General features: G+C 46.2%; 1 protein-coding gene across 1 annotated transcript in view; it reads left to right on the top strand.

Annotated features, from left to right (window-relative positions):
- tnr (tenascin R (restrictin, janusin)) overlaps window positions 1-23,106 on the top strand; it is a 126,884-nt gene that overhangs the window by 90,475 nt on the left and 13,303 nt on the right. Inside the window, 6 exon segments of the mRNA XM_060058372.1 lie at window positions 484-750; window positions 5,599-5,718; window positions 6,229-6,372; window positions 10,390-10,509; window positions 12,044-12,187; window positions 17,790-18,068. Coding sequence (XP_059914355.1) covers window positions 484-750; window positions 5,599-5,718; window positions 6,229-6,372; window positions 10,390-10,509; window positions 12,044-12,187; window positions 17,790-18,068 — 1,074 coding nt within the window.

Here is a 23,106-nt window from a genome sequence, read left to right as displayed (position 1 = left end):
TTTTTGCCGACTTTGTTAACCTGTGCGTACAATTTGAAGTATTTTGACTTGGAATTCTTTGAGTTGGCGATACAATCATGAACTGCAATGTGTTATGAATGTAGCAACCTTCAAGAAGTAGCAAAACACAACAAAAGATATACAATTTACTGGTATTTCCATCGGTGCTGGACTCGCATCCAACAACAAATCCCCAGGCATCAAACAGACTCTAACCAGTTAACCTTCACCACCTTTGTGAGACAATTCATCAATTATTCATCTTCTTCATCATCACCAGCTGCAACACACCCTTCATCATCTCCATGACAACCCTCACGGCATCCTCATGACAACCCATGGTTGAATTCTCATCACCATCTCTTCACCATTATCGGCACCGACCCCACGTCTCCATCGGGGGGGGGAGGGGCTTTCCATCAGGGTGCGACCCCCTTGGAGTGACCCCCCCCCGTTTTGTGCCCGGTCGCCCGTCCCTCCCAGGCATCCGGCCCGTGACCCACCTCTACCTGTCGGACGTGACGTGGGACTCGGCGGCGGCGGCGTGGAGCGCTCCGGCGCCGCCCGCCGACCTCTTCATCCTCAGCTACGCCTCGGCCGACGGCACGGACACCTCCAAGGTGACCCTGGAGGGCTCCAGGACCCGCTCGCTGGTGCAGGGCCTACTGCCGGCCACGCACTACACCGTCAGCCTGATCACCATCCAGGGCGACGCCACGTCCGAGCCCGTCGACGCCCCGCTCACCACAGGTGAGTCTCCGTCACCGCGGGGGACGGGCACGAAACGTTAACCGATAACCGAAAGTTAACCGATCCCTTCGCGGCAACCAAAAGGGGATGGATGGAGGCGGGCTGTTGGCAGCCGTGCGTGTGGGTATAGCCGGCGGATACACTATGTGAGCTGAAGGAAAGTCTATTTGCATAACGCCTTAATCACGATGACAAGCTGCTCCAAATGACCTCCCGGGAATACACGGACTACGACGGAGGTTTGGAGGTTGGACGACCGGGGTTTGACCGACACAACCCTTGTTTTTCTCTTGAGTCTTAAACCGCGCGGGTTCGAGATTCAATTCCATCAGCACTTGCTGGCTGACGTCGATTTTGATCCGTCTGCACACAAAACAAAAAACTGCGAGGTTCCCATGGCGATGTCGATTTCCAATAACGGTCATTGCGTCGCGTATCGATCAGCGATGCGGCGGCCCTGTCACCGGTGGAATAATAAAGGCGTGCGGTTGGCTGGCCTCACGGTTCGCTGACGGAGAGAGAGCAGCAGCAGCGGAGGTGGAGGTGGTGGTGGTGTTGGAGGTGGTGGGGGCAAGGGGACAGCAGCAGCAGGAGTCAGATGGGGCTGCTGATTTACTGGAGCTAAAGTGCTGACCCTGTGCGGCTAGGTCGCTGATACCAACCTCCACGGCCACATCTAAAGGATATTTGAAAATGTGCTGACCTGGAAATGTGCGTACTAATGAGGGGCAATGATGGGGAGGGTGGGATGGGGGAGTGAAGAGAGAATGGATGAGAGATGAAAATAGTTCCATTCACATAGATACAAAGACAAAAACGTTCACATGCTAACTTAAACTTTACGACATGAAGAAACGTTGTTAGAAAAGTTGAATTAGCTCTAAAGAAAGGTTCCTTTTGTCAGCACGGGCATGTCGTCAGTATTCCCATCTATCCATCAACATTTACCTGTGGGCTTCTCCCAACCCCTGATGCGTCCATGCGATCTAATGGGCCCATGTGTTGCTGCTGGATGCAAATTACCTGCTGCTGAGTGGACTTTCTGGTGCTTTGAACTTAACTGCCCTGAGAGGAGAGAGTAAACAAAAGGCAACGGTGAAGAGTGGCTTTCCAGGAATACTAACGCAGAGAGAGTGTCAATTAAAAGTGTCGCCAAATTGCATCAAAGTCCATCCAAGTTATTAGTAAAAAGTAAAAGATAAGGATAATGGATAACGAATGGTGGCATCGTGTAACAAATTACACTGCGTTTTCAAAAGCTGTGAAAGGGGATTATTATATTTCAGATTCATCCCCAGGCCTTACAGTACAGCAGACTTCCTCTACACTTTTCTATCACTCTCACCCATTGTCTTGGGTTGGTAGAGAGAACCACTAACCCATACAAACACACACATGCACGCACACGCAGGCACACACACACACACACACACACACACACACACACATTCACCTACCCATACATGCAAACACCGGCACACACACACGTGCACGAACACACACACAAACGTGCACGAACACACACACACACGTGCACGAACAAAAACACACAAAATTGCATTGCTGCTGTTTTCTTTCTCGCCACCCTTCATTTGTGCGTTAATGTGTCGATGTGCGCAATCCTGTCGCCAATTAGCCTTGTTTGGACAGGAATAGGGGGATCGGGGGAGGGGCCTGTCAGAAACAGATGTCGCTGCATTGAGCCTGCCGTTCACACCTGTAATGTCTGAGAGAGAGAGAGAGAGAGAGAGAGAGAGAGAGAGAGAGAGAGAGAGAGAGAGAGAGAGAGAGAGAGAGAGAGAGAGAGAGAGAGAGAGAGAGAGAGAGAGAGAGAGAGAGAGAGAGAGAGAGAGAGAGAGAGAGAGAGAGAGAGAGAGAGAGAGAGAGAGAGAGAGAGAGAGAGAGCAGTCTCATTTCCTTAGGCTAAGGAAGGAGTGGGCGGATGCACTCTATGTTGTCGTCAAGCGCACTTTGAGTATTTTTCAGATTCATCGCTCCTCTTTGTTGTCTCCTACCCTCTCCAAGATGTGATTGTATAGGGTTATAAATATGTAGAGGAGAGGCGGTTGAGGTGCACTCCTCCCACAGCTTGACCAGGGTTGTTTGTTTGCTGCCTATGTTAATTTGTGCTGCTTTTGTTTCAGAGTATATTTGTTTGAGAGTCTATAGGAACCATAGGATAGCATAGGATAACGTCATTGGAAAACAGACCCTTAACCAGTAGCCTTAGCTCGACCTATGCCCAACCAGACCATGTTTGTGCACGTTTAATAACACTTTTAATGACTAAAATGATTGAAGCCTTCACTTACCCTAACCCCCCCCCCCCCCCCCCCACACACACACACCCCGCTTATGCATTTATTGCAAAAATAGTGCTTAGCATCCTGTAGCATCTTACCCTAGCTATCTTTGATCCATACAGGGAATGGGTCAACCTAACTATTGTCAGTGCTTTGCACTTGGTTCTATAAACATCCTTACTATACCAACAGCGATATGTTGTTTCTCTTTCTTCCGATAAATGTACTTTTTATAAGTGTCTTTGGTTAAATGCGTCCCAAATGCCAAAAATGTAAATGTATATGCATTGTTCTTACTACCACTCAAAAGGCTAAACCTAGGATTTTAGGACGGTTGGTATATGATGGACACCTGCACCGATCTTCATGCATGTGTTTGTGGTTTGATACCTTATTACACCATCCACCGTTCACTGTTTACTAAGTAAGCGAAAAAAGGGGAGGTGATTGCAATATATAGCCTTTATCAATTATATCAGAGTCTAATGAGGCGTCATTAGGATTGCATTTCTACATCGTTTTCACTTTGCATCCAAGACTATGTTCTTTGTGATGATTGAACACCAAGCCAAACACAAGCACAAGGCAATACACCCAACACAAGGGAAAACAAACGTATTTCTCTCTACTTAGTAAGACTCTAGGTCATACTAAGCTGCTTCCCCTTCCAATAAAAACAAAACAAAAACAAAAAACAGGAAAGCGACAGAACATAACCTCTCGCAGCTCGCCCTCGCAAACTAAACATAATTAGCAGGATATGCACACATGAATAATCACGAGTTGTTTAAAGTGCTGGAGTATTCCATAGCCGCAGAATTGAAATGAGCCCGCGGCCAGGGAGTTATTAATGGCCCCCCCTTCTGCATGTGACTAGCAGCCATTTTTCTTTTGGAGATATGAGCGAGGGGCTGAGGTGGTTGGTTTATAAGGTGTGTCCATCTGGCTCGCTGTCCACAATGCCAGGCTCTCTTTCACTGCCTTTAGTTTACCCTCTCACTCGCTCTTACGCTCTCTGTCTCTCTCGCTCACTCTCTCTCATTCCCTCTTTGTCTCTCTCTCTCTCTCTAGCTATCTCTCACTCTCTCTAGCTATCTCTCTCTCTCTCTCTCTCTCTCTCTCTCTCTCTCTCTCTCTCTCTCTCTCTCTCTCTCTCTCTCTCTCACAGTATATCTCGTCAGAAGCTATACCAATGCCCATCAGCTTCATTGTTTGCTGACATTGTTTGGGCGCCAAGCTTTCCCATGAAAACACTATGGCTCCCAGGGGACTTATGAACAAACTGACAACAAGGTTAATCTCATCTCGGTGAACTGGGCACTTTTTCACAACAAACGCCTCCTCGTGGGACGGATTAAAAGAGTGACAAGCTTGATGTTTAAAAAACGAAAATATGAAAATAAAATAAACAAGCTCAATAAACACGGCCTTTGCTGTGAGGTGCAAAGGACAACTCTGATTATGCAAATAGCTCAAAGTGAATAAGTATATACACAGGGTAAAGTGATTTATGTAACGGGAGGTGAAGGGTCTTGTCACAGAAGCCCCTCACACAACGTATTAACAACAACAACATTTAATATGTGTACTTTCCATTCTATTTACTTTGACGGGGGATCAAACTCAGTGCTTAATGGCCCGAGAGTTCATCGTCCCCCAACAGAGGGGATAGTGTTAAAAATCCTGCAAAAAAAAAACAATTTCTCGGTTCTCGGTCTTCATGCAGTAGGAGCGGTGATGAGCACAGCGCGTTGCGTGCGGTGCACTGCAAGGTGGTGCAAGCGGTCCGCTTACTTAGCAGTTGAATAGACTTAGTCTTCTTTTGGTTGGTGAACCTTAATTGGTAACTGCTGATGGGCTTCAGCAAGGGCGGTAACACACTGTTAACCGGAGAGCCTTCCTCAAGTTCAGCTGTGACCTGCCGTCTTTGAAACACAACGTTTGGCACAACGTTTTTTTCGTGACAGCTATTCTGTTGGGCTGCTCAACAGGAGCCGTCCTCAGAGGCTACAGATGTCTGGGGGATGTGGTCGATCTTGCAGGAGTACTTTAAACCCGTTTTCGGGCCGCTCAGATAATGAACCCGCTGGGCAGCTTGTCTGCCTGAACGGCGACCCTCGGAAACAACTGAGTGCAATGATATTCTACCTGCCCTCCAGGATGCCATCACACACTTTCCTGTGATCTTAAACTGTGCTATTGCTCGCTCTCACTCTCTTTCTCTGTCTCTGTCGCTGTTTCTCTCTCTCACTCTGTCTCTCTCTCTCTCTCACTGTCTCACTCTCTCGCTCTCGCTCTCGCTCTCTCTCTCTCTCTCTCTCTCTCTCTCTCTCTCTCTCTCTCTCTCTCTCTCTTTCTTTTTCTCTGTTTCTGTCGCTGTTTCTCTCTCTCTCTCTCTCTTTCTCTCTCTCTCTCTCTGTGTCTATCTCTATCTCGCTTGCTCTCTCTCTTTCTCTCTCTCTCTCTCTCTTTTTCTGTCTCTCTCTCTCTATTTCTCTCTTTCTCTCTCTCTGTCTCTCTTATTGTCCCTCTCTCACATGTTTAGGCATGGACCCTCCCAAGGAGATCACCATGTCTCTGGTAACGGAGGATTCAGTGACCATCTCCTGGATCAAACCACTGGCCCCCTTCGACTACTACAAGATGTCCTACCAGTCGGCTCGAGGTAAGACTGACACAACCTGCCCACCTCGTCCTCCTCATCAGCACATCTGTGTCTCAGAGGAAGGAGGACGCCACCATTGTGCATTAGTTTCGTTTTTTTTATGGAAGTGTTAAAGTGTTTTTGAGTGGGTGAGGCCCACACCGTGGACATTGGAACTAGGAGGGGAATAATGCATTTGTGTAATCGTGACTATCACCTTGACATCACCCTCTGTTCATTTTGAACCGTGGGCCATATTTACTAAAGAGTTTTCACAGCTTCCAAACAAACAGGAGAACAGCTGCAGCTTCAACCGTATCCTATATTCTGTGAAACACACAACACAACCCAACACGCAACACAACATACCATTAGCAACATCAACTACGCCGCGTGCATCAAACTCTAACGCACGCACATTGCACACAGACACACCCCTAAACACGCACGTCAGCGAGCCAAATAGATCTGATGTGTATGGCTGATTCCGACGCCATTGATGTCATTAATGCTCTGCTGTTCCCTACGCAGGTCGAGTGGACAGCCTGGTGATTGACAGCGACGTCACCAACTACACCTTGTCCAGTCTGTTCCCCGCCACCGAGTACGAGATCAGCCTCACGGCCGTGATGGGCAGCCAGGAAAGCAAAGCGGTCAGCACGGCTGTCTTCACAGGTGAGGAGACGCGCTGAGGGAACACAACACCCGGAAGCCCCTTTCCCGCCGGACACAAACACTAGCATCGACCACTCAGTGTTGTCTTCAGTGGAGAGGGTTGCAGTCTGCGTTTGTGATTCATGATCGGCGCTGATGGAAAACAGTGATTGACACCTTGGTGGACTTACACATTTCAGCCTCTATTTTTTTAAGGCTCAACGCCTTGTCGTGCGTTTGAGTTCCGGACGTTGGCGTGTCAATAGAGGGAATTAACGTGCAACAAGGATTCTGCTCTTAGCAGCGATTTTGAAAAAAACACACCCATTATGTAACAGATATAAAATGGAAGTAACACTTTCACTGGCTCCATGCTGATTTCCAGTGTTTGCCGACCGTGTTAAGTCGTGAGGTCGAATGTGACACACCAGAAGAAAAACAAAAGGGCATCCTAATTGACTGGAGAGCAGACAATCGCCGTTTTTTTTGCAAGTTTCCAGCATTTAGAAAAACAGCAAACATGCTCTGAGTGTGGTCTTACAAAACAAACAATACAATACAATTAAAATAAAAAAAACTTGCTAATGTAGTGCGGAGAGATTGCAGTAAAAAACACAAGCATGGTAAGTCTCAAAACACGTCCACAACACAATGGTAATGCAGTGCAACTTTCAAACGTCCAAAGATTTCATTTAAAGAGGACGGCATTTGGAAAGCTCATCGAAAGCGTACGCTGGCTGACCCACCACAAGCATGAGTACACGTCGTAGACACACTCAAGGGCCTTGACGGATGCTGAAAGAGATGCCGTGCTTGCTGTGTGTCGCGGCAGATGGAACAATTTGCTTCTTCAACCACCAATTCCTCGCCATTTGATAATGGAAAGAGTAGCTTGCTGTGACGCCCCTTTTCTTCACAGCCATTCAACTCTGAAGCACACCCTTAACATCGCACAGAAACACACACACACACACACACACACACACACACACACACACACATGAGTGCGCCAACAGCTACACACACACACATAGCTTTGCACTAAGGTTAACAAAGCTAACACATTTCCATTGTAAATAACATTTCCATTTAGAAGAGTGGCTTATTAGGCCTATCCTAAACTCCCCCACAAAAAAAAGTCATTTTCTCTGAACACATATCCAGCATATGTATTCATTCTTTATATGAAGTCTGTGCACCCGTTTTCTAGAATGTCTTTGTGTGCATATGTTATTGAGACAGAACAAAAGGGAGAGAGGGACAAAGAGAGAAATAGAATTGAAGAGGGTTGAGCATGGAGAAGGTTGGCTTGCATGCCAATGTCAATATCTCCGTCTCGCTCTCTCTTCCTCTCTCTCTCTCTGTCTCCCTCCCTCTCCACCCCTTCTTACAGATGCACTATTTTCGTCTTGTGATCTTTCTTGCCTGCCATGCCTTCTTATTAAGCCACTTTCTATGGCAGACTCATTGCGTTAACAATGAAGCATAGCCAATGGTGCTGTTAACAGCTAAATAGAACGTTGCTCTATCCTCAGGCTCATTAGAATGGGGGAAAATAACAGTTTCTGGCAACGCATAATGCTCTTGTAAGGGACATGCAAATGTTGCATGCAAAATATAGTTTTGCTCTTTTTAGAGTGTAAGCACCATTAGTTTGCACATTGCTTCAGTGTGGAGGTCGTTGGATTTTGTTATGAAAGCCAGTCAGAAGAGATCGAAATCTGAAGAAAGACAGGAGAACGCATCGAGGCACATTCAACCATTTCCAACAAAACTTTTATTTTGTTCATGGGAATGAGACCGTGGGCTCGCTGGCCGTGTTTAGAGGCACGTTCAAAGAGCTAACAACAGTGCTCATTAAAAATAGATCTGGATCATGTGAGATTCAGAAAGGGCGAATGAAACACTTGCTATGTGTCCCGTTTTTTGTCATGTTGATGGTGTGTAATTGGCATTAGTGAAAGGCCATCACATGGCCACAAATAGGACACCAATAGAAACATAGGGAGTGATGACGACAGAGAGAGTAAGGAAGACCAAGCAAGGGAGAAAAAATAGGAACAGATTTTTTCAATGGACTACAGACGTCAGGGTCAGAGGTCACATTACCGGGAAGTCAAAGCAAAACAGAACGAAGAAAAGGTAATAAAAGAAAGGGACAGAAGAGAACTGTGTTGGAGGAAGCGAGTGAACAAAGTGCAAGCAAGACAGACCCAGACCAACAATCAAAGAAAAAACAGGAGACAGGAAGAGGGGAGAAGAAGTCGTGCAGTAGCAGGAATCTCTCTGTTGACAGAAGAAGAGCTTGGTACGTTGACTTCCTCTGCTTCACCACAGTCTGATGGCAGAGCAAAGCCTCCATTTTGGTAACCTTTTAAACTATTATACACACACGTCATATTCTGGAGGATGCATGCACACAGTCACACACACACACACACACACACACACACACACACACACACACACACACACACACACACACACACACACACACACACACACACACACACACACACACACACACACACTTACACTATCCACACACTTTATATTGAGGAAGATGCACGCATACACTGTACACACACACACACCACACACAACTTAAACTATGATACACACTTGTCATATACAGAAAGACAAATACATACATTGTACACAAACTCACTCACTTAAGTGTGCAGACATGCACACACACACACACATTCTTTATCAAATACTTTTTTGCAAACAAACACACACGCACACACACAACCATACACACACAGACTATACATAGATACAAAGAGATCCAATGATCGATCCAATGCTGCTGTTGTTTTAAGCTGCCAAGCATAGTTAAACAGGCACATATTGACTTTAATGGGTGGGCCGGGAAGGACAGACCCTGGAAAAAAACACAGAATGTGTCCGATAAAATACGTGAAACAAAGTGCAGCAGGTTCTGTAGTTTGCTGGTTGGAATAATTGGCAGGAAATAAAAAGAGGTGCACGGACTAATTGCCACAGGGACCGCCTGTTGAAATGTTCAAAGGATTTCTCTCCTGAGCGTGAATGTTGCACTTGTTTTTGGTGAAGGAATCTTTCGAACCATTAACTGCAAACTGTTACACTTGAACATATTGCTCAACTGTTCCCCCCCTAAAACACTCAGATGGCAGACATTCTGACGACACATCCTTAAGGGGATATACATTCACATATTCTACGTTCAGACATCGTCTTCAAATAATCAACACATCGAGAAATTGACTTCCTATCAGTGCTTTTCTCTGTGGTCCTCAACTCAATTTCTCACACAAAAACATTGACTCACATGTAATATGTATGCATTACACGATAACATTATCATACTCCTCGGAAATAACGAATACCCTTGCTTGTTTTTTGTTTTGAAATCTTTTTACTGGCTCTTCTCCGCTATCTTTGATGCAAATTAAATGAGCCCGGCCAGCCTCCACATAATTAAATTCAAACATGCACCAAGAGAAGTAATTATTCTAATAATAACTTATTTGTAATATAACTAATTATTCAAATCAAAGTTGTTCTACCTGCACACTACACTGATAAGATTGACTTAAATTAACCGATCTGTGCTAATTAAAGATCAGTTTCTGCATCTGATGAGGGGGAGGGAGGAGCAGGGGGGTTGACGCTAATATTAATCCCAACCTCGCCCTTCAGCTCATGTGCGGGAATCCTTGTCCTTTTCTTCTTCTTCTTCTTCCTCTTCTCCTCCTTCTTCCTCTTCTTCCTCTTCTCCTCCTTCTTCCTCTTCTTCTTCTTCTTCTTCTTCTTCTTCTTCCTCTTCTCCTCCTTCTTCCTCTTCTTCCTCTTCTTCTTCTTCTTCTTCTTCTTCTTCCTCTTCTCCTCCTTTTTATTCTTCTTCTTTCCTCCTTCTCCTCCCCCTCTTCTCCTTCATCTGTTCTCCTGGCTGTCAGCAAGCACACGTGTCCTGACGACTCACTCCAGCCTCTGCCTCCTCAGACCGTGGTGACTGATCCGTTCCCTCTTCCCTTTCCTGTCCCCTCCTAGCGATGGACATGCCCGCCGAGCTGACAGCCCTCAACATCACACCGCAAGGAGCCCTCCTGCGGTGGAATCCGCCCATGTCCGACGTCGACAACTACGTCCTCACCCTCACCCACAGCCAAGGTAAACACTCTCCCCCCGGTGTCCTCTCCGAGCCTCCGAGTCCACGGCCGATTAGTCGCTCTTCAGTTCGAAACTAAACCATCCGTGGAAGCGGAGAGGGTGTAGCCAAAAGAATCCACTGAATGCACAAATGCGTTTCAGGGTCAAATATATCAGTACAGTTGAAGCAGAGTACCGAATGGATGAGCGGCTTGCAACCAAAGCCAGGCCAGGCCGTGATAAATTACCAACAGGTCCTAGCCTGCATTAGCTACTGGGGCAAAATATGAGGGTACAAAATAAAAAAGTGTCAGATACATTTTGTGTTGTGTCGTAAAAGCACCTGCAGCGGCCTGTTGTTTGACAACATGGAAGTATTTATCGATCCAGCCACACGGTCAAAGCCATTTCGGGTTTTCAAACACCCTCCCACGATGCTAGTCTGTTGATGGATGGATGAAGATGGATGTGAGGTCGACCTAGTTGGAGGAAGAAGTACCTGTGCTAGATACCGTTTCACACACATCAAACATGCTTCTAGAGCGCTGAATTTGTTATATGATTTATATGTATACTAAAGTGTCCATGGCCAACATTCACCCCCTTAATATCATCCTCATAAATAAAATCATCATCATTGATTTCATTCCCCCGTCCAAAAAAGTAAGCTGTACCCGGAATGACCCGGAAACGTTGCGTTGGGCCGTGACTCGTCTCGGGGTAGTGTATTCATTCACCGAGTGACAGATCAACTCAGTCAACGTGTCTATTTACAGACCCTCCCCCTCAAGGCGACGTTGCCAAGTGTATGCAGATCTCAACTCAATATCCCCATCCCTCCGAGCCACACAGCCAAAGTGTTGGCCAGCTGGCTTCTGACCAGGCCATGTCATTATCATCGTTTATAATCTCTCCATGCAGCGCTTCTTTATCCATTTGCTTCGTGTTTTAGTGGGGCAGTCTATTTCAGAAGAAGAGGACCAGAGGGTAGGATTGTGCGAGTGGGCATTGGGGGGTGGTCTGTGCGTGTGTGTTGGGGGGGGGGGGGGGTCACTTAGAGAGGGAATAAATAAATAAATATATCATTATATTTATTGATATTCCCCACCTTGTGTTTCTGGTTCCTATGACTACTCTGCTCTCCCTTCAACGGTGCCTTTGAAACTAGGTTGTGCAGCTCTGTCCCACGTCTCCTTCAAGTTCCAAACTCCAACGCATGCTTTGATGCGTCCTCAGACTCGCTTTGTAAATGGCTTTGGATGAAAGCGTAGCCCGCTGAGTGACTCAATGTATGACATGTCGGGGCGCCCCCGTGTCTCACCGGGTGGAGCGTGTACCATTAAGGCTCAGTCCCAATCGCAGCGACGCGGGTTCGGTTCCCGCCCCTGGTCCTTAGCCTCATGTCTTCCCCTCTATCTCCCGTACCTTCCTGTCTAGCTCACTATTTAACAAAGCAAAAAAAATGCTAAATAAAAAAATTGAATAAAAAAATGTCTCATGGTACATGTGCAAAGGGAGAGAGACCCATACTTTCTGTGTGTGTGTCCGTCCCCAGTGACCACAGACACCGTCCTGGTTGAGAGCAACAGGCAGGACCACCAGCTGGCCAGCCTCAGGCCCAGCACCACCTACTCCGTGGCCCTGTACGCCACCAAGGGCCCGCTCACCAGCGGCACCGTCATCACCAACTTCCAGACACGTAAGCCTTGGGATTCTCAGGGTCGTCAATTGCCATTTTATACATACAGTCGGCAGTTGAAGTGATCCGTGTTTTATCCCTTTCTCTATTTTACGGTTCACATTTCAAGAAATGTTTTTTTTTTTTATCTGCAAACTATACCGTTTGGATACTCGGATGACTGAAACGTTGACTAGACAAAGACTCTCTATAGACTATTGATTCACAGCAGAAGAACGGCTGATACAACACTCACATCATACCAGGAGAGCTGTTGCTCCATGCCTTGCTAAAGGACATGGAAGGATAATTGTCAGTCTTGAAAGACTGCTGTCCTGCTGGGTTGAACCCCAGTACTCTCCTTGTCATGCATGAGGAAAAGCCTTTATCCATAGGGGATATAGGGGAATTAACAAGGGAGGTTTGCATGGAGTGCCCATGTTTGTGTCTGTTTGTGTGTGTGTGTTGTTTGATTGTGTTTGAACATTTGTGTGTGTCCGCATGTGCGTGTGTACGTGCTCATGCTCTTGTGTGTGTGTGTGTGTGTGTGTGTGTGTGTGTGTGTGTGTGTGTGTGTTTTGTTTGTGTTTGAACATTTGTGTGTGTGTGCGTGTAGGCGTGTGCGTGTGAACGTGCGTGTGCTTTTTCATGTGTGTTTGTGTACGTGTGCGTGTGCGTTGTTCTACTTTTGCTGAACCGAGACTGCGAAACTTTACTATGAGTTCTTAGGAGACGTGTTGGGTAGGCAGAAGCGTTTGTGTGTCTCTCCGGGGAGGATGGTGAGGCGACGTAGTTACCTGCCTTTCTCTTTTGCAGAGCGAACCGAGGCAAAAAAACACAACTCCTACGCGAGTGTTCTTAATTGTAGAGTGGGTGGGGGGGGGACTCAAAGCAGACATAACAACAAAAAACCCAGGGGCCACCCAATTTTCCCTCTTACTTTCACAATGCCTAATACCGTGCTGACGCGACTTCACAGGTAAACACACATCCAGCGCCGGCTGGTGTGTAGGACGCGGTGTTGGAAGCAGATGTTGTTGAGACGTTCAGAGGTTGGCCGTTGGCTGACGAGCACAGGCTCACGCTGTTCTTTTAAAACTGGAGAAAAAACAGGCGGACAAAGAGCGAGACAAAAAACGCTAAACATAACAAGCAGTTCCATCTCGCACAAAACAAATGCTCCTTTCCTTTGTGCGCGTGACAGGCGACAAACGAAACAGCGGAAACATACAGAGCTAATAATTAGAAGCCAATCAAGCAGAACCCAACATTTCTCTTTCCAATGCTGCGAGGTCTGCTTGGGCTAGTAGAGATTACTTTATTTGTATTTCTCATCCATCTCATTTTACTCCTGAGCAGTTTTGACAGCAGTTATCAATACGACTTGAAAAAGAGTGAATCTGATCAGGCGGAACCGCCGAAGTCAACAAACACTTAAAGTAACCAAAATGCTGACTAACAAACGTCGGGGAGTAGGAAATTGTTCTTTCCCTATCCAGCCTCCCAGCCCACAACCTTTTCCCTTTTATCTCACAGAATTCATGATGGAATTGTGCATTCGCTTAGTGCTGAGTGCAGCGACCGAGCAAGGCGTTTCCTCGTTGTGTTTGTTGTTTTGTTCTATGCAGCCTACCTCGCATCAACTTATGCTTGTGTTTGAAGAAACGGCAACCCTGAGGAATTGTTAAAAACTTTTATTAATGTCTTAAGGGGAATTATAGCTTTAGCTAATTAGGTAATTTTTGATAATTCAGCAATTTCTAATTATGAATTTGAAGGACATCAAACATCGCTAAATGTATAAATGCCTTCCTCATGTGTTATCATAAGCGCTTACTTTGATTACTTTTTGCATCTGCTTCTCATAATGACATTCAAATCAAACAGGAAACTAATCCGTTTGTATAAATATAGCCGATAAGAGCATTATTTCCCATGTTGTAGGTAAATTTGCTCTAGTACAAAGTACAAGAATAAACATTTGTTAAAACAGTTAAAACAATTATTCAGTTATTGCTTTTTGGGTTTCATTTCATTCCACATGGGAGAGACAGTTCAATGATTGCACAAAGGGAGCTAATCCCTGAGTTTAATAAAGTAAGACTAATTTATAAAGACTTTTTACCACCAATTTAATTTGTACTAAGAGATTAGAGATGATTGGTCTTCTTCAGCTTCTTAAGTGGCAGCTCTGAAACAATGCACTAATATGATCCCTATGTTGTGGCTCGTATACGCACGCATACACATACACATACACAAACACGCTCACACACACACACACAAACGCACATGCGTGTGAGCACACACACACACGCTCACACACAAACACACAGACACATTCTCACATACAAACACACACACGCAAACACACACACACATGCTCACACAAACACACACACGCAGACACATACACACTGAGTCATAAGATGCTGACTTCAAAACGCGAATATCCCGGGCAATCTCTTTAGTGCTTAATTGAAATCCTCCACTGCTTTCCAACACGCATTTCCCAGCGGATTGTGAATATCACAGTTGGATATGCAAATGAGTGCAGAGTGAGAGGACTCGATGAGTTGGCTGACTTTCCTGGCCCCGTTGTCGTCTTCTACCTCATCGGACGGTGTTTCGTGATGGTTCCCCTTCTGACAAGATCATCGTCTGAGTCCTTGTAAATCCTCTGTTTCTCCTCCGCCGCCGTCTACCGCCGTGCACCGCCGTGCACCGCCGTGCACCACCGTGCACCACCTACCCACCGCGTGGCTTATGGCTTTTAATACAGCCGATCAAGACAAAGATAGAGAGTGTCACAGAGAGAAGCATACTCTTTACAGATCAGTGGCTAATGGTGGCTGTTGATATAATCATATAATGGAAATGCCCTCCGGTGCGGACAGCCCTGTAAAAGGTTCCCTTCACCTCCACTCCTGTGTAGGATTTCTTAGAAACAGGGATTTTACAGCGAGCCATATTAAATCCCTTATCGCCCGTTCCAAGGCTGAGACAGGACGATGGCTCTGGCTCACACAATGCACAGGAGAAGCCAGGACGGTTTATGCCGCACCTCCCGGTGATGTGGAGCGATGGGGTGAAATTGCAGCCGTTAAAGAAAGATGAAAGTCATGAGCATAGAGCAGACGAGTGTTGAATCTTACGGCCCCATAGAGACCGGTTTGAAGGCCTTTCTGTCAGTGTTTGTGGTTCCTGGGAGTCCTGCTTGTCGTGTCGTTTCGTCCTTTTTTCTGTCTTTTTCTCTTTTCTTCCTTTCGCCATTTCTTTCCTTCTTCCTTAAGAGATCTCTTTCTTCTTTCTCTATTCCTGGTTCTCTCCATCCCTCTTTCCCCTCGGCGTTCCTCCCCTCATTCCCATCGTGGGCTGTCGTTGAGGTGTGGGGTGTCGTACACAACAGCCACTGTATGGCTGTCGTGCAGCATCGTATTGAAAACGTGGACCTGGACACTCTGAAAGAAAGAAACCGAGACTAGCCAACGAAAGGTCTGACCCTGATGACAATCATCAGCCTCTCCTCATTGAGATGTGATGAAAAAATGAAAAGAAAACACAACTTTAACATATCCTGTTCCATCTGGCGCTCCGTCTGCTAGCGCTGTGGTCACCGCTCGCTGCGACGTGTTCAGAAGAGATTAGATCAACCAAAGCCAATCATCTCGCTGTAGATCACCCGCCGGTTCTCAGACGCAAGCTGCCAGGAGGATCTCAGCTTGGCCTGCGCGTGTGTGTGTGTGTGTGTGTGCGCGTGTTGATCTCCATGCACAGCTTTAATTGCCTGTGAATAACGTGGTGGTTATCAAGAAGAGAGAGAGAGAGAGAGAGAGAGAGAGAGAGAGAGAGAGAGAGAGAGAGAGAGAGAGAGAGAGAGAGAGAGAGAGAGAGAGAGAGAGAGAGAGAGAGAGAGAGAGAGAGAGAGAGAGAGAGAGAGAGAGAGAGAGAGAGAGACGGTACGGTGCTCAGTGGTTCAACTAGGTTGGCCTCTCTCTCTCTCTCTCTCTCTCTCTGTCTCTGTCTCTGTCTCTGTCTCTGTCTCTGTCTCTGTCTCTGTCTCTCTCTCTCTCTCTCTCTCTCTCTCTCTCTCTGTCTTGTTCCTACTTGCATCACCTTGATTGCACCCTTTCAAAGATCCTCCTGTCTGCTGTGGGTTTTCAGGGTTTCGTCCTGTTAATTGATACACTGGCATTGATATCACACACACACACACACACACACACACACACACACACACACACACACACACACACACACACACACACACACACACACACACACACACACACACACACACACATCTCTGTCCTCAGACAGAGCAAGACAACATTTCATCAGGGTAAAAAAAGATCCTCATTAATATGAGAGCGGAAGCAAACACTAAAAGCCCGAAGCACTCATAAGCAGCCAGCGCACATCTCCACTATGGCTGCCGGTGTCCTCATGCACAACATGCAGAGGACTCCAGCACTGCCTCCCTGTTACTCTTCCTCATCACGTGACACGCTGGCCCCCCCCCCCCGGGGAACTCGAATCACAGCTGACTGTTACCGGTGATGTAACCGCGGGAAACCGTAACCGTGGGATACTGACAGGCCCCCCCTCCAAGGATATATTTTTTAGGGTTATTTTGCCAAAGAGATTAAGCTAAAGTAGTCCCCTCCCCCCCCCCCCCCCCTTAGTGGCTTCAACGGGCCTGACGTAAGCTAGGGAAATGGCAGCGTGTTATTATTACCATGCCATATTATGTCAATACTATTTTGACACACTTTCTATTATCCACAACCAATAAATGTGCGTCCAATACGCCATGTGATCGGGGAAAGCTGTCACGGGTCGTTCCCACGGCAAGCCTGGGAAGCTAAGCCCCTTGGCTGCTACCTCCACGGCTGCTTGTTGCAAGTCGGTATTACTGTTGTATAGCTTTGCAGACAGGTGCCAGTCCTATTCAGAGTAGAAATGGTATCCCCGTTACACTGTCACAGGATGAACGTCGGTCTTGCTAGTTTAATTCTTCTTATTATTATGCCGACTGTTCATCACAGCTACAGCCTTAAAGGGCTTCCAAGGCCGCCTCATCCAATGCCCTGAACCCAAAGCCCTCTTAAGGGAAGGGAATATTCCGAGGGCGGAAACCTTGAGGTGAACCACAGCAGACGATAAGAGCAGACACAAGGCGATTGCACAAAAGCCAGCTGGAATAAGGGTCAAGGGTCAAGACAGCCTCACGAATTTGGGGTTTTCATCCGCAGACTGTTTTTCTCATGTTCAAAACCCGTGATCACGCTCTTAAACGCCGGGCAGTGGTTCTCAGTCGAGGACTTCTGTTATTCCAGTGGCTGAAGGCAGAGCTGGATTTTACTCGTTAAACACAGACAAACACACACTCATTTACATTTACATTACATTCAGGGCCAATAGCAAACTGCTTTTAACCAAAGCGACTCACCATAAGTAAGTTTGTCAGAAGAAAGAGAAACAACAATCACGCACACACACATACACAAACGTAAGTACTTCCTCTGTCGATATTCCCTTGAGGGGATTGCAATTGTGATTGTGTATCGTGGTGTGTGTTGTGATGTGTGTGTGTGTTTGTGTATTTGCGTGCGACCGGCAGCCATGGACGCCCCCCTGAATCTGAGCGCCACTGAGGTCAACCACCGCAGTGCCCTCATCTCCTGGCAGCCGCCCATCGCCGAAATCGACAACTACATGCTCACCTACAAGTCAGCCGACGGAAGCCGCAAGGTACGCACACACCCACACACAGGAACACGCAGGCATGCACTAATGCACACACACACACACACACACACACACACACACACACACACACACACACACACACACACACACACACACACACACACACGCACATGCACAAATATACACACACGCTAACATGCTCGCGCATGCAGGCACGTACACACAGACACACGCAGGCACGCACAGACGTACACACACATATCTGCACACTCACACACACACACACACATGCACACACACACACGCACACAAACACAGACGACATGCAGCCAAATGCCCTCCACGCATTCACATAAAACTATAATAATAATGACTCAACACATTTTTTTGTCTACTGCTGGAGGTATAACAAACAATCACCATGAACGCCGTGTAGACACCTATTTTAGATGCATGAAAACACAAACACACATACAGGCATACACAAAGATAGAAGGGCACGCATGCACATTCCCGCACAGGTACCAGGTTCACTCCATCGCACGCACACAGAGGAGGGTCCACACTCGAGATAACATAAGCAGTATTTTGTATGCATGGTAATGTTCTTATCTGCAGCAAACAAGTCTGCATATCCAATCATATTTCGACTCGACTGTGGTATATATTGTTGCATGCTGCATTTGCTGGGAGATTCGGGATGGGGGGTGTTGGTGTGTGTGTGTGTGTGTGTGTGTGTGTGTGTGTGTGTGTGTGTGTGTGTGTGTGTGGGGGGGGTTGTACACATGTGAAGGAGCCACAGTCCTTGAAACCTGTAGCCGGCAATATCTTAACTTACCTTATTTCGATTAGTGTGTTAGAGCAGGGGTCCCCAACCTTTACAGCACCAAGGACCGGTTTGATTCTCCAAAAAATTTGGAGAGGGGGGGTTGGGTTATGTTGCGCAGGGGTTACCAATTTGTTGATGTTTTCATATAGTGTTGAACAGTGAACAATGAACAGTGAAGGTAACAAACTCTTAAAAAAGAAGGTGAACTAGCACAAGTAAAAAATGAACAAATAACATATAATAATATAATAATATATTGAACTAAACTTGAAGTAACATCGATCAAGTGTAAACATGCACAACACAATATGTCAGTAAGGGAACCTAACGCGCGCTTGTGAGGCCACAGAATAGGCTACAATCCATTTTAATCAGTGGGAGCCCTGTGCTTGTTTCCCTGCAACAAGAAGGTTCCATCTGGGAGTGATGGAAGACAGTGACACGCGTGTTTGATGTGTCCAATCGATTGTCCAATCGATTGCGCAGTTTTGTTTTAGTTGCAGTCATTGCCGAAAACCCGGCCTCGCATAGGTAGGCCTACATGGTGGGAAATGGAAGCATAGTTTTCCGCGCTTTTACGGATGTCTCGGGATCCACCGCTTTTGGTTTTGATCCAAAAACCCGCCAGAGAGGTTTGCTCAAACACACTTTTAAGACCACCGTCATTTGCTATTTCGATCTAATTGATCTTCCTCCTGCACTGACAAGTGATTCGGGACATTGACAAATGGGTTGCGGATCCACTCATTCGTTCGCCGTGGATCTTTGGAGGAATTCATTTGAAAGCGCAACAAGGTGATCGCGCACCAGCTGCGAGAGAATGGGCCCTGCCTCAGTCTCTCCCGAAAATCCCACTAATGTTTGGAACATATCGAATACTCCCCTGTCCACTCGTCGTCCCCACAAATCAAGCTTGGCTTTAATGCAGCAATTTTATCTGCCAGTTTGAAGACAGTCGTCATTCTCCCTGGAGTGTCAGGTTGAGCTGAGCTCATAGTGTGAGACTACTGTTGAACTCAACCAGTGAAGTGAGCTTAGGCTGCGCGCGCAGCCGCTGAAACCAATACGTGTTGAGGACGGGACAGATAGACAGTTACGCCTGAGAAAAGAAGTTAAGACTTTGCCAAAAATGCAAACATGTTATATGCAATCTAACAACTGCATATATACTTATGGCATGTGTAAAAGAGTGACAGTACTGCGAAGTAAATTGAGTTTATTAAGTGTGCATGCATTTTGCATGAATTAAATAATATATTTTTTTATTTCATTTTTTTATTCATGTCGTAGCCTACTAACCTACGGCCCGGTTAGGAATGTCCGCGCGGCCCGGTACCGGGTCACGGCCTGGTGGTTGGGGGGCCGCTGTGTTAGAGTGTTTCAATTTAAGAGATTAAAAGGGAATCTATTAATGACAACTTGACAACTTTACGAGTGCTACTAACAAGGTGACTCGCATGTGGCCCCCTGCTGTGTGTGTGTGTGTGGTGTGTGTGTGGTGCGTGTGCGTGCGTGCGTGCGTGCGTGTGTGTGTGTGCTAACTCCCGTGCACTGGAACAAGCAAAAATCACACACACACAAGCGCACACACACTTACTCATTCACACACCCGGAGGCATGCAAACAAACAAACAAACATAATCACACTAATAATAATTCACACACATTAAAAGACTCACACCTGAGACTGAGCTGTATTAGCTGTTATTAGGAGGCATTATTTATGTTGATTAGACCTTTTGATGTGGCAGAGCGTTGGTAATCGAGCAGATTATACAGTGTGGTGGAACACAACTCCAAACGGTTTTCCCATGATGCTTTGTAAGAAGAGCTCAGCCTCTGTGGCAGTGAGATACCATTGTCTCGCACTTCCTCTCCAACCGTCCGTCCCTCTTTTTGCCCCTCTGCCACTCATTATCTATCACTAGACCTCTCATAAACAGCACGTACCCACACACATACACACACAACCACAGAGACAAATACACAGACACCATATGCCCACACACACACACACACACACACACACACACACACACACACACACACACACACACACACACACACACACACACACACACACACACACACACACACACACACACACACACACACACACACACACACACACAACACACACACAAACTCACACACATTCATCTTCTCACATGCTTGTGAGTGTCCTTAATGTGCAAGACATGTCACTAGCATGTTTTGTGGCTTAGGGTTTGGCCAGTGGGGGTCAGCCTTGCACAGAGTCGTTGTGAAAGTGAATTATCATATGGCCCCATTGCCTGTTCTTCACCCTTCATTTCTATTCCTTATTGCTTTGAGCAAACTTATATTTGTATGTATCTATTTCAAGTGCTTGGTTGTACTTTATTAGGTAATTATGTAATTCAGGAATATTGTTTTAGTATGTTAGTATATAAGTGACAGTGTTTGTTTGTGTTTGAACAGATTGTTTATTCTGGAACTAATGCTCAAACCCCAAAGATTTTTTTTTGTTATTTGCCATTGAGTTCAAGTCCAAACAGTACTAGTTGGTAATAATGGTCAATGTGTTTATTGTTTAATATCCCCCTCTGCTTATCCCCATTGTTACGAATCACTCTAAGTGTTCAAATGAATGAATCCACCATTAATAAGGAAACTGCCAGAACAATACAATTCTCTCTCTGACTCACATTTGGTTTAATTTCCTTCTTAACCATCCTTCCTCCTCACATAATTAGCCCAAGTCTCTTAAACACGTCTCATTAGACCCTACGGCAGTTTAACCTGTTGTACCTATTAGCCAGGGAACCAACATGAATCATGTAAAAGATTATCTCAGAGAATTACCTCAGCCGCTGATCAACATTTAGCCAGGGTGTTAAATGTGTGTGACCATTAGCAACGCGAGCACACCCATTAGCAACGCATTGAGTGGAATGATGAACTCCATGGGAGCAGTTTCGCTTATATGCGGACACTGTTTGTGTGTGTGTGTGTGTGTGTGTGTGTGTGTGTGTGTGTGTTGTACATAAATATACATGTAATTAGCGCTGCATGCTGTCTGTATGCAAACGCAGGCTTGTTAAACTCACCGCAGGAAAGATGATTGTGACCCTCTTTATTCCCGGCGGGGAAAAGTGTCCTATTCACAGGCGGCCAGAAAGCGTTTACATGTTGCTGCGCATGCATAATGCACGCGGACATATTGCCTCAACGTGGCCCCGTTTCCCTTAGAATCAGGATAAATGTTTAATTTAGCATTTTTCATTATTTATATCATGTATCATAGTCGGTTTATAAATATATATGAGGACAAACACGGACAAACCACACACATAGTCGCTAACACTGTCCCAGTGCACAATATAGAGACTGTTCCTGTCGCTATATTCTGCTTTGAATTGAGTAAGCATATTTTTGCATGTTTGTGGGAAATCCGGATGGGGTGGGGGGAAATAGTCAGAAAAGCAATCTGCTGCCTGCCATGGATCCACTGAATGAGAGACTCTTTTTTTGTGCCCAGGGAAACAAGAAAGCATTTGACCCAGCAGATTTTCTTTGGCCCTTTAATCTATGCAAAAAAAAAAATATGCATGATTTGCAAACTCCAGTGAACCATTTTACACCGTCTCCTCCCTTATTCACCTGCTCACGGTCTCCCCTTCTCCAAATCATTATCTTGCTCTCCTTCACTCTCTCTTTCCCCCTCCCCCTCTCTCTCTCTCTCTCTCTCTCTCTCTCTCTCTCTCTCTCTCTCTCTCTCTCTCTCTCGTTCTCTCTCTCTGTCTCTCTCTCTCTCTCTCTCTCTCTCTCTCTCTCTCTCTCTCTCTCTCTCTCTCTCTCGTTCTCTCTCTGTCTTGCTCTCTTTCTCTTTCGCTCTTGCTCTTTCTCCGTCTCGCTCTCTCGCTTTCTCTCTCTTTTGCTCTCTCTTTCTCCGTCTCGCTCTCTCGCTCTTTCACTCTCTTTCTCTCTCTCACTTCCCCATTCCCCCCCCCCCCCTACACACACACCTGCAAAACAGGCCGCATTGCATGCACAGACGCACACACACGCACACACAAACACACATACAGGCAAACACAACACCTGGAAAAAATGTATCACCTAAATGAAAGGAAAAGTTTCAGGGTTTCTCCCTTAGTGTAGGAGCGCTGAACCCCCCCCCACCCCCCCTCGCTCTCCCTCCAGCTCCTTTCCTATCCCCCGCTCACCCATAATTCCTCTCCAGCAAACACACTTCACATTTTGAATGTATAAATATATAATTTCTCTCACTTTTGTTTGACCCTGTTTGTTTTTCCAATAAGTAAACAACAAATAATCAGAATCGCCTGAGGCCAAGACTGGGCTTTTTACAGTATTTACCTCTCAGAAGTATTAAGAGTACCTTGCATGGGACTGT

This window comes from Gadus macrocephalus, chromosome 8, assembly GCF_031168955.1.
Source record: "Gadus macrocephalus chromosome 8, ASM3116895v1".
Classification (NCBI taxonomy): Eukaryota; Metazoa; Chordata; class Actinopteri; order Gadiformes; family Gadidae; genus Gadus; species Gadus macrocephalus.
The sequence above is the reverse complement of the archived record's forward strand: the minus strand, read 5'-3'. Positions and strand labels throughout refer to the sequence as shown.